This window comes from Cajanus cajan, chromosome 2, assembly GCF_000230855.2.
Source record: "Cajanus cajan strain Asha chromosome 2, NIPB_CcT2T_4, whole genome shotgun sequence".
Taxonomy (NCBI): domain Eukaryota; kingdom Viridiplantae; phylum Streptophyta; class Magnoliopsida; order Fabales; family Fabaceae; genus Cajanus; species Cajanus cajan.
Genome location: NC_138518.1, coordinates 65196618 through 65224427, shown reverse-complemented (window position 1 = coordinate 65224427; position 27810 = coordinate 65196618). Strand labels below are relative to the sequence as shown.

At 28.1% G+C, this 27810-nt stretch overlaps 3 protein-coding genes across 5 annotated transcripts; 1 reads left to right on the top strand and 2 right to left on the bottom strand.

The window, feature by feature from the left end:
• Positions 1 to 1394: 1394 nt before the first annotated feature.
• LOC109818652 (WAT1-related protein At1g25270) lies at positions 1395 to 4048 on the bottom strand. 2 transcript variants are annotated; one of them, XM_029268899.2, is made up of 7 exons: positions 3749 to 4048; positions 3591 to 3653; positions 3320 to 3436; positions 2933 to 3191; positions 2653 to 2817; positions 2408 to 2559; positions 1395 to 2151 (listed from the first exon to the last, which is right to left on the bottom strand). In XM_029268899.2, the coding sequence occupies exons 1-7, from the start codon at positions 3940 to 3942 to the stop codon at positions 2028 to 2030; spliced, it is 1074 nt and encodes a 357-aa protein (XP_029124732.1). In that variant the 5' UTR covers positions 3943 to 4048; the 3' UTR covers positions 1395 to 2027. The 2 variants fall into 2 exon arrangements, with proteins under 2 accessions (XP_029124732.1, XP_020239770.1); XM_020384181.3 differs by having other exon boundaries at positions 1412 to 2208; positions 3749 to 4037.
• An 8279-nt stretch (positions 4049 to 12327) lies between these two features.
• Positions 12328 to 14370, top strand: LOC109813961 (uncharacterized). The gene is made up of 2 exons (XM_020378267.3): positions 12328 to 12604; positions 14024 to 14370. The coding sequence occupies exons 1-2, from the start codon at positions 12443 to 12445 to the stop codon at positions 14117 to 14119; spliced, it is 258 nt and encodes an 85-aa protein (XP_020233856.1). The 5' UTR covers positions 12328 to 12442; the 3' UTR covers positions 14120 to 14370.
• Positions 14371 to 17773: 3403 nt separating this feature from the next.
• LOC109805172 (serine decarboxylase) lies at positions 17774 to 21698 on the bottom strand. Of its 2 annotated transcripts, none has more exons than XM_029272657.2 (6): positions 21541 to 21698; positions 20336 to 20689; positions 20006 to 20237; positions 19540 to 19733; positions 19142 to 19278; positions 17774 to 18530 (listed from the first exon to the last, which is right to left on the bottom strand). In XM_029272657.2, the coding sequence occupies exons 2-6, from the start codon at positions 20661 to 20663 to the stop codon at positions 17964 to 17966; spliced, it is 1458 nt and encodes a 485-aa protein (XP_029128490.1). In that variant the 5' UTR covers positions 20664 to 20689; positions 21541 to 21698; the 3' UTR covers positions 17774 to 17963. The 2 variants fall into 2 exon arrangements, with proteins under 2 accessions (XP_029128490.1, XP_082924845.1); XM_083068719.1 differs by lacking the exon at positions 21541 to 21698 and adding an exon at positions 21447 to 21488.
• Between the last annotated feature and the right edge of the window lie 6112 nt (positions 21699 to 27810).

Sequence of the window (27810 nt, the reverse complement as noted above, 5' to 3'; positions counted from 1 at the left end):
AGTTTCACTTTTTTTTATTATTTTTTTTATTACAAAGATAGGAAAGATTGTAAAGATGGTAATTATAATGAAGATTGAACCTAATAAGTTCTCATATTTCTAACTATTTCAACCATTCTCCATCCTACCATTAAACAAACCTTAGTGATTATAACTCAAGTCTCACTAAATACACATATATGATAAATGTAACATGTGCACCGGTGAAAACAAGAGTAAATTCAACAAGCACTTTCTAAGATTTCGTGAAATTGCTAAAATAATTTCAATTTTTTTAACATTTATACCAACATATCTTTTATATTAAGGGAGTTAATGTAAATTGTAAGAGTGTGTGTTATACCTTTTAAAATAATTAATGGAAGTTGGGAAAGAGTGATAAAAGTAGAGGATTGATCTGTTGATCTCACGAAATTTTGAGAGTATATATAGTATAATTTATTTTAAAAACAACGAAAAACTTTCCTGAATGATGAGCCTTATTGAAAAGCTGAAGCAACTTGCAATGCCACACAAAACACCTATCCATCTTTTGGAGACATCATGCTGAGTTGCTGACTATTATGATTTTTATGTAAAAGATTAATGTGAATATTCTTCCAAATATATTAATTTCTACTCCTTTCAAAAATGACACCAGCATTGAGCCGCAACACCTTAGCTTTCCCAGTCGCGGTTCGCACATTTAACTTTTCGCAGCTACAAAATGTAAGAGTTATTGCAATTTGTTCATCAATAAACATGAGTGTAGATCCCCTAAAGCAAAAATGTGCAGTATTTTATCGAGTAACTACATTATGGGTCAGAATAACACTTGAACTTCCCTCACCATATCATTATTTATATATATGCTTATATTCACTCCATTTTATTTACTTTAATGCTTATATTCTACTGTAACACTTGGAGCCTTTTCATGTTCAATGATAGTAAGAAGAAGTAACGAGCCCATGCCATAATACTAATGTGTTCTCGTAGTTTCTTGTGTTCTTCCAGATTCAAATTTCAAGTCATTAGGTTCAAAACGATTGATATTATCTTCCGTCTAAATTATCGATTAAGCTGTCAACGAAATGTTCGATATTCAAAAATTACAAACTAGCGCTGTGAGGGTTAAGGACAAGTACATGGAAGATGCATTATGTTTTAAGTACTTTTCTTATCCCTTTCATTATTTATCTTATCATAATTTTTAATTATAAACAATAAATTAAATTTTTTAACCTTAATTATAAACAACAGTTATTATATTTTAAAGTTACTAAAGATTAAATTACTTTCATATCCTTCATTTATTATTAACTTTATTTTTTATGCATTCACTTATAAAACAATATTAAATATAACAACTATTTAAAATGTATAATTAGAATAAAATTTGAATTTATGATAAAAATTAATTAAAAATAATTATATTAATTACTTTTCTTGATCTTAAGTTATTTATAATTAAAAAAGAGGTAATATTGTACTTCTGACCCATTTCAATCAAAAGAAAAGACTACGATTTTTGCATATGTATTCAAAATAAATAGTGGCAATTGGATCACTTTTCAAACCATGTGGTTAGACATTTATTTTAAGGAATTTGAGTGTGTGCTGAAGATTAACTTTAAACGCTTGAGAGATCAAGGGAGATGATGAGTATCCAAAATTATTAAGAGAAAACATTTCAAGGAACCTAATTTTCGAATTGGATTTGCTTATTGATGAAATATGGATAAAATAATATAGTTCGCAGTTTTCACTTAAGTTTTCAAATTCTAAAACACAGATAATTTGTTAATTTGAGACGAAGGAGCAGTTGTTTGAGTTTTGTTGTAATTAAACGTAGACATCCTAATTCATGTACCATCGTCAACGCATCCCAATTAATTACCACTTCAACATTCTTTAGGTCCTGAGACTATCATGAGATACATATATAGATGTCTTCTTTCACGTTATTGTCCCTGCTGTTCAGTGAATCATGTCCACTCCACGATGATTCATCGTGAAACCATATTGTAACAGTGTGATTGGTGTTACTAGCTACTTATTGTGTGGCTATTGTTGCCGTAGTCACTATTGTCATGATCCAGTGTCGTAATGACAACAGCCGCAGTCGCTTCAAAATTCTCTTTTTCTGATGACTCCAATCTCATTTCTTTGCTTTTACCCCACAGCACCATGTACAAGCCACACACAATTAGCAACGCTCCAATTAAACTGAACATTTTTCAAAAAACCAAATCATAATTTCAACATGATAATCAGATAATCTATAAAGCTAGCTACCCACATTTTTTTCTTTCACAAGGGTTTAAAAAATCATGTCAATTAAATGGTGCACAAAATATTTCTCGCCAGTAATCATACATTGATATCAACTTTTAAATAAAATAAAATGGTCCTAGTGTATATATACCTTCCTACATATAGGTTTTCATCCAACACCAAGGGAGAAAAAATAGCCACTATCACAAGTGAGAGAGGGTTGAAAACAGATGCATACAATGGACCTCTCAGCCGTACACACCAAGTAGTGACAATAACCACTAATCCAGAGACCACAATTCCCTGCCACAACATTTGAGTTTCTTAATAATTAATCATATATTGGTTATACTAATTCACCATCCAATATTAATTATGAAATTAGCATATATATACCGAAAAAGCTGCAGTTAGAAGCCTAATACTCCAACCCAACTTCCATTGACTCCAATCCTTCTCTACACATAGGGCAAAGACGGTGGCTTGTATTGCCGCCATTAAGGTCATCAACGCTGTACTTGAATGATGCCTTAGGCTTGGATACTCTTTACTCATCTTAGTCTGTACCATATAGTGATCAACCATCAAAGAAAATTTCAAAAGTCAAAACCGTAATTCACACATTATTTATATATGTTATGTACCATGAGATAAAGTAAAACAACATTAAGCCTACCTGAATGATGAGCCATGATGAAAAACTGAAGCCACTTGCAAGACCACATAAAACACCTAGCCATTTTCTTCCAGAGTGATCAGCATGCAGTGTTGCTATGTGACCATTTTGATTTTTGTGCAAAAGATTAATGTGAAACGTCCAAATGTTTATTTCTCCCCCTTTGAAAAACGTGAGCAGCATTGACCCACTAATTCCTATTATCGATCCCAAAACCTTAACCCTCGCAGCTGCGGTTCGCAAATTTAACATCTCGAAGCTACAAAAAAGATTAAAGAAGTACTTGATGCAATTATGCAAGTTATTGATGAATAATCTTTCTATAATAGGAAAAAAAAAGTCATAAATTAATATACGGCGATATGGTAGAGACTGGTAACTACGTACCCGCACAAAACGGAGAAGATAAAAGTGATCACAGGAACGAGATTATAAACGGATGTAGCAAATGTCGCTGATACCCAAGCCAAGCCAATGAAATAAAGGTTTTGCGCTAAACTCCCTCTGTTCATATTATTACATGTAATGTAATATTAATTTTGCTAATCACTTTAATTAATAACTTTGATTTCAATTTAGCAATTGACATGCCAAACAAAACGGGAAAAGAGAAAGATATTAAAAGAAAATGAGTTTTAATTGCATCAACCATGCATACCCAAATAGGCCGCAAAAAAATGACATCGAAAGCACCCTCCATGTCAACTTTGGCATGTTCTTTCTGCTTTCATAAAAATATAAAAATAAATTAAAAAAAATGACAAATATAAATTTTAGAAATTAAACAAAAGAAGTTACGGGGTTGTGGATATGCACCTTTCGAAAATAAGAGCAAGAGAAAGAGAGAAAGCAGCTCCAAAAATGTGACGGTAGGCAGTGACAACCATAATGCTCATTCCATCATTTATGGCGAGCTTGTAAAGCACGTTTGCAGAAGCATATGCAACCTGCGCTAGCACCATCAACAGGGAAGGCTTCAACTCTTGCACTAATTTCCATGTATATTTCATCTTTGCTTTTAGCTGTTGGTTTGAGTTTGAAGAAGCATTTCATTTTACTCAGCTTAGTCCTCAATATAAACTCGGGGGCATTTGTTACTATTCAACCGAAGTAGTTTAATCCATATATCTTAACAAAATAATTTATTTTCTCTTGATAAAATATAATTTTATCTGATAATATCCTTATTAATTACGTTGTTTACAACTATACATAGGTTAGTTGATCATTAAGAGAATATCCATAACTCAATTTCTAACGTACTTTTTAAACACATTATCGGGAAGTCATAAAATTTGTGATTCTCACTTATTCAATAAATTTCACTTCTAGTAGGTTTTCATCTCTAGTTGACCAACAGAAAATGTTTTTTCACTTCTAACTTTTTAACTTTTAATAAATTTTAATTAATAATAATAAAGACTGTGTCAGAAAGAATGTCTTGGGGCATCTTCAATTAAAATTTATTTTTAAGTTCTTAAACTTAAGAATATAAACCAAAGATTATAAGACTAGCTCTAATTTTAATTAAAAAGAATACCAAAAACACTTAATATACAATATTAAAATTTTGTCCATATAACTTAATCTTAATTATGGGTGGGTTTAACGATTCTCCATTTGGCTTATACTGACATTGACAACTTGTTATTATTTTCTCACAGCCATTTTTTTATTAAATTTTAAATTTAGTTTATTAATGAAGTACGTTTACATTTTCATTTTCACACTTATTATAATCTCTTAAACTAATTAACCTCATCTATATAAATTTTTTATTTTTTATTTTAATTGACTGTGTTGTTATTCATCACTTATTCTTACCTTTTTTCAATCTGAAGTTTCACTTTAAACTAAAGGTGTAAAAAAAAAAAAAAAACTAAGACAAGAGAAGAAGTTGACCAATTTTTTAAAGTAGGTCGAATATATATGCCCAACCACAAATATATATATATATATATATATATATATATATATATATATATATATATTTTGTGTAAGGGGTTGGATATAAAAAATAACACAAATTATAAAATAAAAAAAACAAAAATATAAATAAGAATGTGAATGAGGGTTCACATCGAGAAATATTGGAAATTGAATTTAAGTCGATCGGCGTCTTTAATTAAAAGAGTTAATTACTTAAATACTGTCAGTGTAAAAAAAATTTATACTGACAATCAATTATATCTCTTAATTGTGTCACGTCACTGTTAAAAGTAAATGTGTTTACAGTGACATGACATAATTAAGAGATATAACTAGTTATCAATGTAAAAAAACTTTACACTGGCAGTGTATAAGTGATTAACTTTAATTAAAAATCTTTAATTAGAAAATTGAAGATAAGAAAAAATAGAAAATTGATTTGATAGGTCAATCAATCCTATTTTATTATTGACCCACCTCAACTTACAAAACATGCAAGGTGAATCAGGAAGGTTGGTAGGTTAATACATGTATGTGTATGCAAAATGAGTTATATAAAAAAGTAAACACATATAGTACAAGTTGCCAAGTTCAGCTTGCTCTTCGGAGTATGATTAAACTTCCATGCATTGCTTATACAATGTCACAATTAACAAACCAGAGCAGTATTAGATACCTAATATTAGATAGCCACAAATATTATTAATAAGAACCGAAAAAGCTTCCAACATACTCCCATACAAATTTGAATAAGAAGCCACCATGTGATACAATTACTCACATTTGCTTGAGGAGAAGTGTGCAGCAACACCGATTGACACACACAAATACCTAAATTGCAGTTATTATGATATGTGCATACTGGCCACAGACTTCTAGCATTAGAAAAGCATGCATGGTATCATAATCATGCAAATAAGAGAAGACAGTAGCCTCCATTTAGTACCATCTACTTCCACTGAATTATTCAGTCAATCATTCTTTCACCAGTAAATAACTAAATATTTCTCTATCACCCGACCCAACTATGGCCTAACTCAAAGAATATTCCGTCTTCAAAAAGCCATCTGTGAAAGGTTATTTATGAGGTTATGACCCAATGAATTTAATAACAACAATTCAGCTTACTTTGTTACTTAACAACTTCATATGTCATTTTTTTTTATGATATTAGCTTCCCAATATTAACTATGCAACTACGAAGCAGTGGGAACCAAACCAATCTTTTATCTTAATTTATACGAATAATTTGCTATAAATAAAGTTAATATAATAAACTATGATTAAAATTTGTTAATAATTAAGGTGCGGATAACTCCATTAGAGTGTTAATATATAGATTTTTGTTTCTAGTGCGTAGAGTGCTAATAGATTCATATATATTAACCAAAATTTAATTTTAAAAAAATGTTTAATAATTAAATACGGGTAATAATAATAATAATATTTTATTATTATTATTATTATTATTATTATTATTATAATATGTTATTAACAAAGAGTGAGAATAAATAAGTAAGAGTGCTAACCTCATCACTTATTTATATAGTTAGCATCGAGTTTTCTTTCAACTAAACACAGTAATTAAATTATCAAGTTTCTATAATACCTCCCTTCTTTTTTTGTTATAAATAAAAAAAATATATGTAAATTAAAAAATTGGTTATTTTTATTAAAATTTATTAAATTCATAATATTCTTTCTAAATTATTCTTATTATAAATGTTAATGTAACCAAAAAGTCATACATTAAATAAGAACTATTTTAAGAAGATTATTTATAAATGAAGCAAAAGTAAATTAAATGTGTTTATATTTGGAAAAACAATGTGCATTTTTTCCTATACATAATAAAAAATAAAGGAAGTAGTAATTAAATTAAAGTTTCTGTAAATTGCCATAAGATTTTTTTTTTTAAAAAAATTATCTTCTTTTTGTCTCGCATTTATAAAACAAAAATAGGAATTACATATGATATACTTTTATAAATGGACTAAAAAGAAACAAACATGTTTTGAAGACTATAAAAGTTTGTTTAATTAGTTTAAAAGATATATAGGAGAAGAGAGATTTTAATAGATGAGAGATTGAGAAATAAAGGAGTTAGAAAATATATTTAGTTTAAAGAAAGGGAGAAGGATTTGAATAAAGGAGAAGAGATATCTCTTTTCTTGTTTGATTCATTAGAGAAGGGATATTTAAAAACTAATTTACATGTTTACCCTTGTAGTTTTAAATTTTAAAACTTAAAGTAAAAATATTTTAGATTTTATACTGAAAATATTTTAAATGCCTTACAAATTCCCCAACATTGGAGGAAAGTTAAAATCAAATGAGGATGAGTTTTTTATACACCCACTTCCACTCTCTTCTTTAAAATTGACTCAAATAATAAAAGTTTATAAAAATATGTCCTCTATTAACTTTTTTATTTTCTTTCAATCAAACACTATATAAAGGTCGATGGACAAGTTAGGGCATTAAAAGAATCAAAAACTTAAATAATTCAAATAGTAGTATAATAAAGTCCTTATCTATATTTCTTTATATCGTTAATTTTAACCAATAAATTGAAATCATTGTTTCATTTTTGTATCATATCTTACAAGCATTACAATATATGTTACATGTATAGACATATAAAAAATGTCATTATAGATATAATATACGTAGATATGAATCTATTTAACATATAGATACACACAAGCAACGATAGTTTCTTATAGATGTCACAATTACTTGTTTATCAGATAGTGGAGAGCAGAGCTTGGCGTGACAGTAGAGAGTGAAGTCAGTAACGAAGACACGATAGTTGAGACTTATAGTAGTTTGTCGTGCCAACATTTTGGTTCATTTTAGGTTAAACAACATTGAAAGGGGTTCTATCTATGGTAGATTATGACTTAGTGATGGATTTGAAGAGACGATGAGAGAGAAAAAAGGGAAGGAGTGGAGAAAGTAAAAAAGGAGAAAGAAAAAAAGGCAATGTCACCTTTGGAAATCGTCTTTGACAGTGTTGCACGATAGTTCTTATGATCAAAGGTAAGAGCAAATTTTATTTTCCTTTTTATTTTTATTTTTTTGCATTTTTATATACCTAGTGAGGATATATGAGGTTTTTTCATTAACATTGCATTATATGTATTTGTGAAGAAGAATATCATGAACATAACGTATATAATTAAGAAAGTAATAAATGTTTAACATTGAAAGCTAACCTTGCTAAGGGCTCTTATGGTATGAGACAAAAGTTTTCTAGTTGAAACTAAACTTTAATGCTAATGACTTTTAATTTTTTTATCAAACAAAATGTAAGTTTCCTTTCTCAACTTTCTTTTGACTCATTGATTTGGAATATTTGTCTTGAATGTGAGAGGATACACTTGCAAATCATCCCTAATATGGGACACATTAACCCAGCCCTATGTTGTCAACATCTATCCTCTCTTCTTCCTTTTTGTGCGTTTGAAAAAGAATAGGTATATTGGCATTTTAGAAATGAGAATATATAAATTCAACGTTTGATTCTCCTCATTCTCAAAGATCACCCAACTTAAGTCTTTTGAGATTTGGAATTTGTTTGTTTATATAAATATCGTTGATCGTCATCTTTTGCTTGTTATTATTTTTTATTTGTAATCAAACTTGATGGAATTTAGAGAACCTTTTTATTTTATTTATTTATTTACTATTTTTGGGTTATATATTTTTGTTAAGGTGACTCAAAGTGAATTAGTTAAATGAAGAAAAAGAAGACAAAATTGGACATTCACAAAGCTTGCTCTCTATTTCAGTCTCTAGTTTACCGTCATTAATGCTCCCATCTTCCATTATTTTCATATCATCACAGACACTCTTCGCCACCAACGCTTGCTCTCGCTAGTCTCTTCTCTATATATATATCCATGTTTTTTAACGATGATGGTGTGGCAGTTGTGGCACTGTATTTTCATTCATGCTTGTTTGATTTGCACAATTCTCTCCATATGTGTTCTTCTATGTTTTGATTATTGTTGGTTGTGCTTTGATTGTTCATTGTGGACTAATTGTTTATTGTGATAAATTGTTTCATACATGGTTTAATGTTGGGTGGGAGAAGTGGCAATGACATAAAAAATAGAGGTGGTATTTTTTTTTTTTTTTTACCAACTATTACATTGGTTATAAATAATCAATGTTGTATGTGTATTTTTAACATTGGTGAGCACCTAATGTTAAAAGTGTCAAAATACCACATTGGTGAGAACAATAATTGTACAACTATTGTTATAAGTCTAAAACAACTATCTCACTATTATATATATATATATATGATTAACATTTTCAAGAATTTTAAATGTTACATATAGTGACATACAAAAAGTGTCACTATAAGTATAATATATGTAAGTATATATCTATTTGGTATATAACTATACACAATTTTAGTGTTGATTTTGAATGAGATTTAACAACATATTTTGTGTGTCACTATTGTTTATACCCACACTTTTTAACAATATATCAACATATATTATATTTATTGTGTATGTAAAAGTAGTTTTGAGTGACATATATTGTGTCACTGTAGAATATGTGTCACTATATGACAATTTTTTTGTAGTGTTAATTTCATTGTCCTTACATTGCAAGCATGTTTCATGTTGGTCATTTAATCTTCTAAATAAATTTTATAAACAATTATGTCTCTTAACAATAAATATATGAATGAATCATCCTATATATATCTATTGACTATGCATGAATGTTTGTAAAAGAATGATAAAACAAAATTTTGATGACAAACCACATGCTACGTACTATACAAACATGTCATACAAGTACTTTAAAAAATAAAACAAAATTACTATCATAATTAGTCTAAAAATAAAAGTAAAATACTTGTCTATACTTACAAAGTTAAACATGAATGTACCTCACAAATATTTGTAATGTATTTGATTCGGTTTTATACATCGTCTCTTCAGCAATAACTCGGTGAGTTGAGATTGGTATATTGTCGGATTGCACGAGGTGATGTCCTAAACTAAAGAATGAATGAACAAACTATGAATTAGCTAGCTCAGCTAATTAACTACAAAAATATAATAAGTTATAGAATGCAAATTAACTTTATTATTTGTGAATCTCGGTGATCAATAAAGTTTAGAAGCTACTTTTTTTTTCCAATAGAAGTTACCTCTTGCATATAAGAAGAATTAATCTCGTTTGTACAATTATATATATATATATATATATATATATATATATATATGAATTGGAATTTACTTATTTTAATCAATAGTAAATCTGTTTAGATTTATTCCACCGAATAACTTATATTTTATATTAAATTTTAATAATATAATTATTGAATTAAAAAATTTTAATGTATAAATTAAGTTTACAAATTTTTAAAAAAAATTAAAAAATATTTTCTATTAATTAATTCAAATCAACGTATAAAATATTTTTATGATTATCTATTTATTTAAATAATGAAAATAAAGTATCAAATAATTTTTAAATATTTTAAAAATTTATAAACTTAATTTATGCTTTAAAAACTTTTAATTCAATAGTTATATTGTTGAATTTTAATATAAAATATGAGTTAATGAATAAAATAACTCGAGTAAATGAATTTTTCTTTTATATGTATATATATATATATATATTATAGACACATTTTATAAAATTATATGGGCTTGAATAGGCAAGATGATTTTCACCAACATGCATTAATTGTTACAATTAATTAGACCCCAAAAAAGCCTTTTATTTATATTTATATTTATATAGAGAGAGAGGAATTACAAAGTAACAAGTAGTTTCGAACTTAATGTATATTACTCTAATGATGATGACTATTAAATAACCTCAGTGGTTCAATTACTCCAATAGATTAAATAGCACAAATAATTTATTTATTTAATGATTAAATTAAATACCTTAAGTAATCAAAGTTGATAGAATATTTTTAATATTTTTAAAAAATTTAATTCGAAGGATCATAAATGTGCTGATTGGTTCGTGGGGCTAAATCAGCTTTGCAATCCACCACCGGGAGTTTTACCGATACAAAATTTAACCCATGTATAAATTGAAAAGCCAGAGTTTGCTTGTGTTGGTGAATGGTGACTAAGCGTGTTTTATATATTTTAATAACAATCATTGAAAAATTCAAAAGAAAAATATATATTTTATTTTTTTGTCATGATATGCTGAAAGTCAAAAATTAATATCCTCCAAATATATCAAAATTTATTTAAAAGATTAATTTTTTTTTAAAAAATGTTTTATACATACGACATAAAGACATTAATTAAGACCCAATCTCCTAATTAATTACCACTTACTTAAAGAGCATGTTATGTGCAAACTATGTTGTACTAAAAAATATATATATTATACTTAAAATTCACATTACATACATAAATACTTTATTTCTTCTTTTGTCCTCCTATTTGTGAAAAAGACATGATTTTATATTTTAATTTTATCAAAGCAAAGGATTGATTGGTTGACTAGAATCATAGCTAGGGATGGCAAAAATACCCGCACCCACGAGTATTTGCGAGTAAAATCCGCTACAGATAATAAATGGATAGGTTAATTGGATACCCGCGAATAATAGGGACGGATAATTTTTTACCCGTTTATAAATGAGGCGGGAGTGGGTATGATGATATTCATAACAGCGGGTACCCGTTTAATAATATTTCTTAAATATCATAATTATCCTTGTACCACATAACCCTAAAGCTACACTCTCTCATCTTTTTTTCTTACAAAAGTGAGGTTGATGAAGCTACCAACATGTGTTAAGCATGTTATAGAATTATGTTGGATGTAATTTGATTAATTTTCTATCTTTGATTGGACCAATAAAATTTATGTATTTTAAGTTGTTTACTTTCGTTTGAAATTATGAGATTGAATTATTGTAGCTTTGTAATGAGACTTTAACTTACTTGTGAGATTGATGTATTTTAAGTTATTGATTATCTTACATTTTTATTATTAATTTAACAATATTAATGTTAAATACAAGTTCAAAATTAACATTAAATTTTTTATTTTTAATATTTCAATGACAATAAATATAAACTTAAAATTATTTGTGATATAATTTTTTTTAATTTCTTAAAAAATTTATAAATATCCATGGATATCCATGGATATTCGCAGGTATTCAAGAAATTCATGGATACCCGTTTAATGGATACCCGCGCAGATATGAGATGAGTATGGGGCTAATTTTTATCTAGCAGGATAGGAGCGAATTTACTATTACCCGCCCCCATATTGCCATCCCTAATCATAGCCCATGGTTTTTTAAGTTCGATACAATAACAAAGGTTACAATCTTTAGCTAAATGTAAGCAAGGAATTAAAGAAATAGCAGCCATTGGTCTCCTTAAATTTTTGCGAGCCAATAGTTAATTATCCAAGAAATCCAAACACAGACCCTTTATAAACCCTTTCAAGAATCAACTACCGAAAACATTCCTTTAGCCTTTCTAATCCTGCTTAACATAGAGGGAGAACGATCAAGAAAGAAAAAAACTTGGTTCACTCTCCCTTTTCAAATTATTCAACATGGGAAACTGTGGTAGCAACCCCAAGACCAACGAGAGTCCTGAGTTGCCTGAGCCTCATGTGACTGAGGAGGATAAGGTTGAGCAAAAGGAGAATGTTGAGACCAACACAGAGGAAACTCCCAACTCCGATAACAAGTCCTTAGCCACCTTCCTCAACGAGGTACTCTATTTTAACTTCAAATTACCCTTTTGCTTTATTTAAAACACACTATTTTACTTTACAACTTTTAGTTTATTTTGAATTATTTATCATTTTAGAAAATTAAAAAAAAAACATTTCTTTCAGTTTTAAGGTTTTTCTATATAATGGGTGATTTAAAGTTATTGTCTAAGAAGAGGAAGGTTATAATAACATCGGTGTAACTTTTACTAAGTATTACACCTCTCAATAATTTTATATTAAATGTGAATTTTGTAAATCTAACTGTTATATTGAAAGTTCATATTACTTTATATGTTTATATCAAATTTTATTAAAATTGAATAACAACTTGAAAGTAATTAAAATGTTCATATTTTAGTATACTTTGAAATGAATATATTACATCAATTTTGTTTTATAAAAATGAAGTATCAAATCATCTTGGATTAATATAAAAAATTTTATATATGATCTAAGAGTAAAAAACTTTTTAATCTGACGGTTGAATTTATAAATTCATATTTAATATAAAGTTATTGAACGATGTAATATTATTAGTAAAAGTTACACCGGTGTTATTATAACCCTCCTCGTCTAAAGAAATATTTAATATAGTTTATTAATATTTTTGCTAATACAAAGTTTGTTTTTTTAAAATGATAATGGTTTTCATTTTAATTAAGTACCTTTTACTTTTCTTTTCTTTAACATTACCCTATAGATGTTCTTTAGAAATTTTCATAGTTTCTATCTTTGTCTCCTAGTATTTAATCAAATGCATTTAATTTTACTAAAATTAAGAGTATGTAATAGGTTAATTAATATTTGTTTAAAGCTAAAACAACAATTATTAATTCTTCCCCTTCAAAATAGTCATCGGTTTAAAAGTTTTGATTTGTTTCAAGTTGTTTGTTAATAAAAACTCTAAAGGACATTAATTATTAGTTAAGATTTTTTTATGTTGTCTTAATTTTTAACTAAGTAGAACTCAAAATAATTACTATCAATATAAGGTTATGTACCCCAAAAAAATTCATTTAAAATATTCTCAATATTTAAATTATATTTGATATTCAATGTAATCTTTTTAAAAAAAAAAAACTTTTCTGTTCTTCTGATTAATTTGTGTGGCTTAGAAACCCTTCACGAAAATTTTGTTATCTACCTTTTAATTTTTTTATAATTTAAACAGATAAGTTAGCACCTACATTTTTTTCTATATAATATAATTATAAAAAAAATCACTATTTCTTTTACTTATTCTTATTTTAAAATGTGTATATAGAAAACAATGAAAAGAATAAAAATGATGATTTACCTGTATATATATATATATATAAAATAAAGTAAAGATTAAGTGATATTTTATAATTATGAAGAAAAATAAAAATATTTTCTTGGCCTAAACGTGCTTTACCTGTTTATTATCATTGGCAGAGAGCAGAAGAGGCAGCGAAGGTAGAGGAAGTAAAGGGAGAAGCCAAGGCAGAAGAAGAGAAGCCCAAAGCAGAAGAAGCAAAGACTGAGGCCTAAAGCTATAATAATAACGTAGAGAGGCTTCTTATACTTCAAATATACAAATTTGTTGCTTTTGATCTCTTTATTTCTCCAAAATAACTTAAATAGATCTGTTCTGCAATTCGGCTGTGGATTTTGGATTTTCGCTTCTAAGTTTAATATGTACTTCTCTAATTTTTCTCAAGAATATTTTGATTCAACTGTTTTTTAAAGTTATTCTATAACTTCTAAAAATATAAAGATAATTAATTATGCTTTTATTAAAACATTTGTCTGATTATTGCAAGTTTGTATTTTATGTACTGTTGCTGCAACGATTTTTGATATCGTTAATTGATCAGAAATTATCTCAGATATTTTTTTTCGTAATTATGATAAGAGTTACAAAATTTGCCATATAATTTATAAATAAATAGTAACATAAAAAATATTTATTACTGTAATATTTTTTCGTTCAAAATGGCCATAATTTTTATATTTAAAAAAGTTGTAAAATAACTTATGCTCTCCATTTTTTAACAAAACTAGTATTTTAATCTATACAATGCATAAGTTAAATATTTGTTATATGTAATTAAAATTTATAGCAAATTATATATATATTATATTTAAATATATAAATTATATTTAAAATTTATATAAATAAGTATTTTTAAATATATAAATTATATTTTAATATTTCGATAAATAATTTATATTATATAGCGTAATATTATTTTTATTTATTGATAATTTACTTTAAAAATATTAAAATTTAATTTATAAATAATTATGATAAATAAAAAAAATTGATTTAGATAAGAAATTAAAAAATTCTAAAAAAAGTTTTCTTTGAAAAAAATTCTTAAAAATATTCTCGTGCTAGATAAAATATTATATTTAATATGTAGGAGTTAATAATAAATATATTTTTTTATAATTTGTTTCTTAGTAAAATCTTCAATTAAATCATACTTAAAAGTAAAATATTTATTGGAAGAGTACGTAAAACTATATATTTTAATAAAATTATATAAAAAGTAATATGTTTCATATTATTTTTTATTTATGTACCACTTTGAAGCCTTAAAACCAATGAATACAGCGAACATATATTAATGGGTTTGTGAAACTTTCAACGGCTACAGTTATAAGCCTTATACTTTAAGAAACTTTAGCTAATGACCATGGAATTAATTGTTTCCCATATAATATCTTTATTTGTAAAAAATTTACTGTTCTTATTCTGACTTCACGAATCACAACATAAAGATTAATACAGGATACTTAAATCATTTATTACAAACACAAATTATATTTTGTGAGCTAAAGTCAATCTCGATATTTCATAAGTCAAAAATAAAACAATAAGTAGGATCTAATGTATAAATATTTTTAAAAAACAAATTTATCTATATATATGACTATATAAAGAGTACATAGATAATAGTTTTTAGTTTATTTTAATGTGAACCATTTTAACCTTTTTTTTTATATTTTCTGTGACTTCCTAAACTATTTTTTGTTGCATCAGTATCTTTTTTTTATTTATTTATTGTATTATGAAATTTCTCATAAATAACTGCACATGTCTTTTTATTTTAAAATTGTTCATAATTTTTTTTTCTTTTAATTCAATGTAGTATAGACACGAAATGTCTTTTTCATATTAATATTTCATTAAATGAATAAACATGTAAAATCATTAAAATAGAAAAGTGATCGTTTTTTCACTTTTAATTTTGTCAAACCACTTTTTGGATCCGTTTGGTAGAAGAAGAAAAATAGGTTAAAAAAATTACAGTAGAGAGAAATAGATAATAAAGAATTATGAGCGAAAATATGAAGAAAAAAAAAAGTAAAAATTTAGTTGTTTAGTTTAAGGGAATAAAAAAATATAGAAAAAAGATAATATTATGTTTGGTAAGTTGAAAAGAAATAGGTAAGAAATGAAATTTATAAAAATTGAAAAGTGAAAATAAGTAATAAATAAATAAAAATACAGTAGAAAATAAATTTAAAAATTAAAATTAAAATCAAAATATATTTTTAAAATTAACTTTTACTTTGTTATTTAAATAAAAGATTTAATCGATTATAAAAATAATGGATTGTACTTATGTTAAGTCTCATTTATACATATGTTTAGATAGGAATTTTTGAACAATTTCACTCACTCCATGCACTCTTGCAATATAATTGTTCTATTTTTAATTCAATTTTTGTGTAGCTATAGCTAACCCAAAAATTTATCTAACAATATCTTGATACACCTCATTTTTTGTATAGGTATTGAGTTAGAGAGTTGAGGTTGAAGACCCGTAGGATTGAAAATTTAAGGAGCTAAGGAGCAGGAGAAGAGTACCTACATCGAGCACAGACTACCCGCACCAGGCTTGAGAAACAGAGAGCATTACCTCTGCACTTCAGTATTGCACCGGGCGCAAGAGCATCCGCGCCGGGCGCAATTCAAAACAGAGAGCACTCAAAACTCTTTGGAAGACATTACGTCGGGCATAAGCACATCCGCGCCGGGCGTGATTCGAGACAGAGAGTAATTACCTCTCTGGAAGACCCTGCGCCAGGCGCGAAGTATAACGCGTCAGGCGTGTAAACCCTATCATGTCTCCCCCAGCTTGTATTTGATCAAATCTTCGAGACTCATTCCCTCATTCACACATTGGGCGACTTCTAGGAGCTATGGAAGGGATTCCCGGTACTTGAGATTGTTCGTGTATGGGTCTTTCCTTTGGTTCTTCAATCTCTCTTCCATCTCTATTTTTGTTTTACCCTCATTATTTTGAGCGGTTCTACCCATTATTTTGTGGGGTTAGATGTAACCAACGAAACTCTTATGTAATCTTCACGTTATTAATGATATATATATATATATATATGTTGTTTCGTTCATTATTGTGTATGTTTCTATTCTTAATGCTTGCTTTGGCTTGATTCTCTTTTGCTTGATATAGAGTCCATTGGGTATTGAAAAATAGCCTTTTGAACTAGCTCTAAAACAAATACCTAGTGGGAATGTATCTAGGAATGGAGCTTGACCATTAGTAGTCTTAAACCCTAACCCGTAATGCAGGTATATGTATTGGATACTCAAAGAATTGATATTTATTATCTGCACCTAGGCTCTTGCTCTAAGGGATTAAGTTTGAGTAAACTTATGGGTTGACTAGGCAATGAATGTAACAAGAGAACAAAGATTCATCAGAGTAAAGTTCGATGACATCTGACCCCACAATCTTACAAAATCACAATATCATTTCTTATCCCTTCCACACACACACTAATTATATCATGAGTTTGAAATTCTAATAGTCATAACCTTTATTTGAATTGCATGACAATCTATGAAAAATTAGAATTATTCTTTAGTCACAAATAGTCATTAAATGTTTATTTTACCTACTAGCCCCTGTAGATACAATTTAAATTTACTACTTGAACGACCGATAAACTTGCCGTGTTTAAGTCCGTTAATAAAATAAAATTAATTTATAACAAAGACAAAAATTAATGTCAACAAAGATCTCAACAACTTACTGTGTTTTAACACAATGGTTCCATTTGTTTTACTTAAAAAGTACAGTTTTAATATATTAAATGAAAGTTTAATTGATTAAACTATTTTTTTTTAAGAAATTTGTTCACTATTTCTCTTTGATTGAGGGTAAGGTATGGAACTCAAACCTTTTTATTTCTCACTTCCTTTATTTTTTATTAAAAAGAGAAATTTACTTTTAGTGTCACTCTTTTCTTCTTATTTATTTTTAAAGCAACCTTTGTTTCAGCAATTTTTATATCCATATATTCTAAATACAGACCAAGCCAGCACTGCCACAAACACACATAATGACACAAATGACAATCACCTATGCAGAGGACAGAGACAATTTGCGAGTCCCACATCGGAAGCTATACAATAAGGTCTAGCCTTACCATCCCTAAACCACACAGCACGCTTCTGCAGAAGCTCCTGAAGAAAATGATCAAGTTTGTGGATGGTGACATTGGGCATGACCACAACATGGGCAATGTTCCCTTGGCATGCAAGCTGCCACTTGTGCACGAACTCCTCATCGTGAGGTCTCTCGAACACAACGGTGCTACTGAGCTCGTTGAGCATTGCTCCAATGCCAGCATCCACAAGACGACCTTTCAAGTAGTGTGCATTCCTCAAACACTTGTTCACCTCTTTTTGAAACCCTCTGTACCCTTTCATGTTCAAACTGTACCACAGGAATATGGGGGCGTGCCCGTTTCTGCTTCCCATGATTGTGGCGTCCCTTGAAGCCAGATACTCCACGTTCCTCGAAAGGGCCTTCACGTGCTCCACTCGTGTTATCTGCACCCCACAGGGCATGGGGCACCCCACGAATTTGTGACCAGAAACACTCACACTGCCTATAGGCTTCTTGAATGAAATTCTTGGAGCCTGATCATCATGAGATCACATTTCACGTTACAAAATCATCATCAACTCAGTTCAATACATAAACGCATCCAAACAAGTCTAGAAGAGTTTCTATACAGAAAATATATAGTATTTTTTTTGGTATATGCAAACACTAACAGACTTATTATATAGAACGTGGTCATGTTTACATATATCTATCACATGAGTAATTATTCTGAGTGATGTCACATGTTTAAATTTTATTAGGGTTGAGAAAACATTGAAATGACAGTTGGAATATTGAATCAGTTTCTTGTACATTTGTTTTTGTAAAGTTTCTAGTGCAGTTTAAATAATCAATGGTAGATCGGGATATATAAATTTAGTTGATGAACAAGCATTAAAAAAATGTTCGTTTCTAACATTATGTATAGTAAAATTTGTAATATACGATAACTTGATGCCTTTAAAGTTAGACTTTATATCGTAAATGCTCTTCAATTGTAGGGTTATGCTTGTAAAACTGAAATTTGTTTGTTAAAATGACAACCATGAAGAGAAGCAGGATAACAAATCCTGAATTGTGTAAGAAAATACGAGAGGGTAGCAACGAAAAAATGAACGGTAAAAAGAAACATTTCAACACTTACACGTTTGACAAAAGGCAACATGAGACCAAACAAAGCCCCATCACAATGGATGTAGAATCTGTCATGTGAAAATCCTGCTTCTCCAAGTTTCTTTATAACCAGATCAAGGTCATCCACAGCACCTTTCACAGTTGTACCTGCAAGTTAGAGTCAGAATCAAATAGAGTAAATTGGGATCCAACAATGAGTGAGCCCTAAAGCAAATAATCGAGACAAACTTCGTTTTTATTTTTATTTTGATTAAGAATGTTATATATTGAGTCATTATCAAGGTGGCCTTTTTAGTTTACTAAAACTAAAAGTAAATGCTTTTTTATTGCTGAGCTTAAAGCTTCAGTTTTAAGTTGGGAGAGAGGCATAAGACAGAGAAAGAGAGAGACAGAGGAGGAAAAACTTACCTATGTTCACATTGACAATTGCTGGCTTGTCCTTGTGACAAAGAAGCTTGGCCTTGAAATCATCACAATCAATCTCACCAGAACAAAGAGTGTCAATCTTCACACATTCCATTCTGTACATACGTGCAGCTTTGAAAACAGAATAATGTGACTCCTGTGAGGCATATAAAATTCCATCTGGGAGGACCTCTCTCCTGCAAAGTCATTTCACCCCATTATTCATGTTTCAAAAACAACATACATAAAAACTACTTTATGGATAATCATGTTATTGACATAAATTATCCATAAATTTCGTTCATGATTAATTTTCATTGAAAATCTTGAGTAGCACCACTTTCAGTGATATCTCTCCTATCAACTAGGTTTTCTCTACTTATAGTATTAGAACTTGAGACCTTTTTTAACAAATCGAAGACTAACAATTTGTTAGTTACACAAAACTAGTTAACTAGCTGAAACTAACCCAACTAGGATGCCATGGAGATTGCCTTCTGTGCCACAATTTGTTATATAGCCCCAGTACTCATCTTTCTCCAGTTCCCACAACCGCGCAAACCAGTCCAAAACACCAACCTCAAACTGCCTCGAGTGGACACCATAATTGCTTTCAATAAACGGATCTCCAAGGTTGTTGATGGAAAAGTGCTGAAGTTGAGCTAGTGCACCATACTCGAAATCCAAATTATAAGGGTAACCTGTAATACAATGATTATTCTTTAAGTTAATGGAACAAAGTAACAAACTCATGCTGTGTACACAACAAAAACATTAAACACCAAATATAGTATCAAACCTAAGTGATAGTTGGTCCTTTCTGAAAGAGATTTTTTGTATCTGGCCAACACACTTGCCATATATGCTTCCCTTTCCCCAGTAACCTCATCATCTATATCAGGCTCCGTGACTTCATGGCCTGTGGTATGAATATGTCTTCCTAGTACTATCTTTCTTTCCCCATTTTCTGTGCCATTCTGAACCTCCCCATTGCCAATGCCACTGTCTCCAACTATGAGTGGCACATGATCTCGTATAAACGCCATGGAATTGAAATCCTCAGGCAAAAGTTTCATTGTTCCATTAGTGCTAGAATCAAGAGCTAAAACATCAAAACTTCCAACCATTTTGATATTTGCAGCACGAGAATTATCTGACAAATACAGAACACACAAGTGAGTTATCAACAAGTGTAAACCAAATAAACCATGAACCTAAAAAGGCTAAAACTCATCCATCACTCTTTATCAAACATTTTGCTGGAAACCAAAATTGCACAAATCCATGTTAGACGTTTCTAGCTGCATTTAGTATTCTTTTCATTTTACTTTTTAAACTTTCTCACTAATCAAACCGAAGAGGTTGTTTTGTTAAAAGGCAACAACTTTATCCATGCGTGAAACACACTCAATCCATAATGACTCGTGCTTTTAAAACATTAACTCTATATTAATTTAAGATTTGTGTTTGTCGTATTATAGGCCTTTCATGTCTTATGATTCTCAAATTTTTTGGTATTCTCTTGTCCACACGGTTATGAATGAGTCACAATCCCAAACAACTTTCATTTAAATATCCTCGAGACAGGAAAAAAAAAATATTTTCCCGAAAAAAGTAAGCTTTGAAGTCTCGATTCCAAAGCAGAAGAAAACAAAAACAGATTTACCAGAAAAAACTAATTCAACTTCTTTCAGGACAAAACCAGAGCAACATGCTAAATTTCTCTGTTTCCGTGATAAGATATTGAAATGAAAGAAATACAAAAACATCAATCAAGGACGAAAAGCCAAAAAATAACACAATAAACTACAATATACAATCAAGAGCAACAACAACACTATGAAAATAAAACCAGAAACCTCATACATTAAGCAATAATAGCATCAAATCAAACATAAACAGAAACATACAGGAGGCAATCACAGTTCATGAAACTAGACTATAAAAACTATTGAACCTAGAATGAGAGTTGGGTATATAATATATTCAGGGTAGGAAGCACACCAGAACAGAACCAACTATAGTGTGAACTACAAAAGCTGATATTTTGAGGTCAGAACCAGATTCTAATGAAATGAGTGAAGAAACAAATAATGGAAGGAAGGAAAGGCTCATGGTTGATGAGGGGGCGTGGCCTTTATTTATAATTGCCACGTTTCATGGATGTAGGTGCAAATTATTATAGTGATGAAATTACCCTCCCATCTTCTTATGTTCAAATTAATCTGAAAGTTCTCATTGTCCACTCTTAGTGCTTTATCTGATGTGAAAAGAATTACCTTTCATGAAACATGCTTGTTAAAGGTTAAAATTAAAGTCACTGAGTAAATTAATTTGTAAGAGTTTTCTTATATAACTTTTTTAAAAATTTTAATTTTTAACTTATTCAAAAATTAGTTTCATCTTATAAAGAAATTTATTTTTATTTTTATCTTAAAAATATTTTTGAAAAAATTATTCCAATGTACCTTATATTAATAAATATCTTAGGAGCTAGCGCTGGCAGAAGTCTTCTAAGATTCTTTTTATTAATTCCACGTGATTTTGAACATTTTAAGTTAATATTTTTATTTATTCTTTAGGGTTGTGTGTCATGTTGTTATCTTAAAATAAAGATTTTATCATCTCTTTCTATAATTATATTCTTAAAAGACACGTTCTGTATAAAAGGAGAGATTTTTTTGTAATATGACAAAGGTGGGGTGGACATAGGAGGGAAGAGAATATTTTTTTTTTTGGTTTGTCCCTGGAGTGTATCCACCGCCGACAGCAGTGACTAATCTCCTCGCTATGTTGGAGGCACCTCAAAGAATGGGATAGGTGGTCCCAAGATTTAACGCGGCTGCATACACAAGGTAGGAGACTAATCTCCTCGCTATGTTGGAGGCACCTCAAAGGGTGGGATAGCTGGTCCCAAGATTTAACGCGGCTGCATACACAAGGTAGGATTTGAACCCCTGATCTTGCTTAAGCGTGGATCAACCCCTACCACTGAACCATCCTTGGGAAGAGAATATTTGATCCAAATATTAGTAATATATAAATGGTTTTGGTTGGTAATTGGCAGAACTGTGAGGATTTTGATTTCACACGCAGGCGACGCGAGATGCCTCAACATCATAGTTTTAAAAACCGGACCGGTCATCGAACCGGTTAAGGTATTGGGTCAGTGGGTCAAAGGTTGAACCGGTGGGTCACTGGTTGAACCGCATGACTCGATTTTTATTTATTTTTATTAAAAAATATTCATATTAAATATATTTATACTTATAAATTTTAATAAATTCATATCTTATTTTAAATTTAAATTTTTGTATCTTATTTAAAATTATTTTTATTTTTATTTTGTAAAAAAATACATAAAAAATTACATGTTAAACGATATATTAATACAAATTAAAAATATAAATAATATGTACATATATAATATGCTTGCAATTAATATCACAAAATAATATATGTAATATTTACATGGATATTGAATTATTAAATATATAATTTAAAATTAATAATATACTATAAAAGTTATTTAAGTTGTATATATTGTAAACAAATATATTAGAACAAGTAGTCATTGTTATATTTAATAAGATTCTTTGCTTTTTCATTAAGAGATTCAATTTTCATCATTATTTTTGTGATTTATGGTCCCTTAAAAAATTTAAAAAAAAAAAAAAAAAAAAGTGGTCGAACCGGTTTGACCCACCGGTTCACCGGTTGAACCGGAAAATTGACCGGTTCAATCCGGTTTGAAACGGGTCGACTGCATAACCGATCCAACTCCAGATTCGGACCGGCTGGACCACCGGTTCCCGGTCCAACCGGTCCGACCGGCCGGGTCGGTCCGGGTTTTAAAACACTGCTCAACATACATGGGACTACCCACGTGGTTCTTCTTCATTCTGGAATCTTTTCATATGGTCCACTAAGATTTGTGAGACTAGTATCTTCGATTATCCAGTCATATGTTCACATTTGGTTATGGAATGTCTTCATGCGTTTCACATGCATGGGATACCTCTATCCTCGTTTTCCCTTCCTTTTAAGGCTTGCTTTGCTTGCTACATAGGAAACACCCACGAAACTTGGGGTATAGGGAGTAAAATTCAGTAAGAAATTAAAAATTAAAAATAAAAAAATAGGATTAATAATCAAATTAATTATTACTTATTAACATATACCACCACTTAATAGAGAATATTTAACCCTAAGAACTAATTTATGGACGGAAAATTAATATATTATAAAAAACTAAAAATTTATTTAACCTATTTTACTTTAAGAGTTATCAAATATCTGCTATAGGACAAGTTTATCAAATTTAGCTTTAGCGTAATCATGGCCGTCTAAGCCACAAGGTAAACGAAGCCTTTGCCTTAGAACACTAAATTACTTAAGGTCTCAAAGTTTGTTTATATTTTTAATAAATTCTTTATTATTAATTTTAATTATTAGGTGAGAGTTTTATCATGATATGTTATTTATTGCTATTTTGATTAGTAAAATTCTACAATCATAATATATGAATATAAATATTTTTATAAATTATTTAAGTATAACCTTATTATGTATTTGAAAAAATTCAGAAAAATATTTCATCTATTTTGAATTCTACCTCACCCCATTCTAAAGTAAACATTGAAACAACTAGAGAATAAATTTAATGAACAAATTTATGATAATTATAAAAAAATTGATGTTTTGGTGAGAAATTTTAATAGTAAAATCACATGCTCACATGCTTCACTAAAAAAAAAATATATATTAAATTAAAATTTGAATAGAAATTTTGTCTTAGGTCTCAATTTCTAAACATGGTCACCAGCATATAATTATACTTCTTATCACTCATATTTTATATTTTATTTTTTAAAAAAAAATTCACTCAACTTTTGAAATTATACATTTAGGAATTTATCATTCAAAATTTTACATATTTTATCATTCTTATTTTATTATTAATGTGACATATTAATTATAAATAACATGTTGAATTGTTAGCTATTGACATAAAATGTTAGTGTGACATGCATATGATAATATAATAATAATGTGATACATTAATAATTAATGTATTTTGTCAATGATTAATATGTCATGTTCGTAATTGACATGACATATCAATAATTAATTAACGACATCAAATGATCAATTAATAAGATGATAAAAATACATAAAATTTTAAAAGTCAGATAAGAAAATATATAATTTTGAAATTAGATGGTAATAATAAGGACCAATGGCAAAAAAAATGAAATTAAATTTTTATCTTTTCTTTGTAGGGTTTAGCTTGCTTTCCTATTTGCTTCTCTCACTGAATTTAGTTATGTAAATTTTTAGTAACTCTGTCTATAGAATTCGGCCCCAGCCCCATCTACACTGTTTTGCAACAGGGCTTTAGCCCAATTTATGATTCTCAACCTCTTTCTTTTTGTCATCTATAAAAGGAGAAACAGTTAATGTAACTGTTTTTTTTTATCTTTTCTTTTATTGGGTTATCATATTTTTAAGAGAAAAAAAAAAGGCTTTCTATTTAATGAATAATTATTTATAATCACTCTTAAATTATTTTTAAAAAAAAATTTAATTTCAAAAAATTAAAAGACATCAAGTGTCTCTTTTCCATACTAATTTTAATAATAGGCATGTACTCCGGTCTACTTTCTATTTTGTTTTATGGGTTGCCAATTTTTATTTGTTCATTTTTTTCAAAATAATTAAATTAAAAAATAATTTTTTTTCTCAAAGTAAATAGATTTTTTTAACATTAACTAAATTGATAGATTTGTAATATAATTTTATCTTCTTAGTTTTTTTTCTTAATCTATTTAAAGATTTCAAATGCACTACAGTATGTAAAAGTGACACTCAATATATTATACTATAATTCTTCTTGATTTCTTTTAAGTATTTGAAAAAAGAATGAAAAAATATACATATTATAACATAAAAACGTCTTCAAAGTAATCAAAATGATACACACATATTAATTGTTAACCAAATAAAAATAATAATAATAATAATAATATATAAATTATTTGATTTGATTTGAGTTAGTTCAAATTTTAAATATATAAATTCAATACACAAATCAATTAACATTAGGTTTAATTGGTTTGGTTCAGGTTGGACTCGAACAAAAAATATTCAAACCAACTTAATTAGCTTGATTCTGATTGTCGGGTTTGCCGAATTAATCTAATCCATGAACACCCCTACATGTATAAGAAAAATATCTAAATGTACACATATTAAGAAAATTAGTTAAATTTATATAATTATATGAAACCTAAATTTTATTTCTTAAAGTACCATTAATAATAGTTATTGAAAATAGTAATCACATTTAATTTAAGGAATGTTTTTAAAATAATAGCATTAAATAGAGTTAAATTAGTTAGAAGTTAGTTATACTTAAGTTCAAAAATTGTAGGTTTTTTTTTGCTTATATATAAATTCAGAGGAAGTATTTGTCCCTGGTGTTTTTTTTAACTGTCATAAGTGATGATGCAGAATATTAACTAACATTATTAATATGAGAAGTGATAGCAACGTACTTTTTTAAACACTCTCCATTTAATTGATTGAAATTTATTGAAAACACAAATATCTAGTAAGACCATATCCTATTTAATAACATTCTCTATCTTGACTTTGTAGTTTTTAATAAATTTTAACCTATAAGAATATATTGTGTAAAGAGAAATATTTTAAAAAGTGTACTACTAGCATCCCTCTTTCTCACAATTAATCATGACTAAAATATAATTGATTATTTTTTACAAGATCTCTCTTTTTAACTTTTTTTTATACACAAAACTTGAATTTGCATTCATTCTCACTTGGACAACAACATAACATGTTGGATTAGTCATTAATGTTTGTTGTAATTGTTTCTGTATTTTTATGCATGAATATTTTGTTTATTTATGTGTTAGAGTGTGTTTGTGGGTACATGTAAGGGAGAGGTAAGAAACTTGATATCCTTTTATTTAAATATCATTTATTTATTACTATTATTAACATTAGGTTCAAATCTTTTGAGTAATACTTGAGCTTGTGTTTTATGGATGAAAAATATATAGTTGAAAGAAAATATCTCAACATCAATAAATATCAATTAAATATATTTGGCATCAATAAAATAGTGACCCAAAATTTTAAAGAAAAAGACAAAAAAAAAAAAGAATCTACCACAAATTATTTTCTCTCTCTCTTACCATTTTATTTTGTTTTGTTTTTGTTTTATTACTTACAAAAAAAAAATCAATTCTATTAAGAGAGTTAATGTAAAAGAATAAATCAAATTTTATATATTAAACATGAATTTCTATCTTATTTGAGAATTTTTTAGAGATTTTTATTCAACAAAAGAGTTTGTAAATTTTTTTTAACTTTTTATCTAATTCAATTAATATCTTATCTAATTTGATTTTTATATATTATAATTATTTATATATTAAATATTATTTTAAAAAAATTATCAATAAATAAAAGTATTTTTTTGTTATAATACAAATTAAATATGTTTTTAGTCCCTTAAATTTAAGATAAATTTATTTTTGGTTCCTCAAATTTAAAATTGTTGTTTTTAATTACCTCTCGTATTATTTTTTTTTTCTGTTTAATAACTTTAAAATGACAAATTAATAAAAAAAAATTCTAAAATGGCAAATATGAAGTAATTAGAGAAAGGAGCGACAGTTACTGAGAATTACAAATTAGGTTGAACAAATAAACCTTGAAAGATTGTGTATTAGGTACTTTCATAAAATGTTGTATTTTAATTTCAAAGTTAGGGTTGTGACACGGGACAAATATATGAGTTTTTTTATCCAACAAATGTACGAGTTTGAACTACTTCTAGAGTAATATTCTAACCTAAAAATTACTATGGCCTTCGTAGCAATAAATTAAATTCATAAATATACTAAAGGCACACAATTTGACTTTTTTTTTTTTGCCCCTTTCCCATTCATAATTTGGTATATTTATTTATCACTAAACATTTTGATCCTTATGTTTTTGCCCATTCAAGATGGTCTAAGTATATATAAATTTATAATATTGGCGAAGGCTATTGACACTTGTTTATCTATATTTAATTTACAAATTATTGATTGATTTCGTCCTTGAAGAGAGTGATCATGAGTTTGGATAAAAGAGAAAAAAAAATACAAATAAAAATATATTTTACGTTGTTTAATTAAACAGAATATAGAAATAAAATAAAAGGTTGAGTTTTATAATTCAAAATTTTCTTCCTCAAATCAA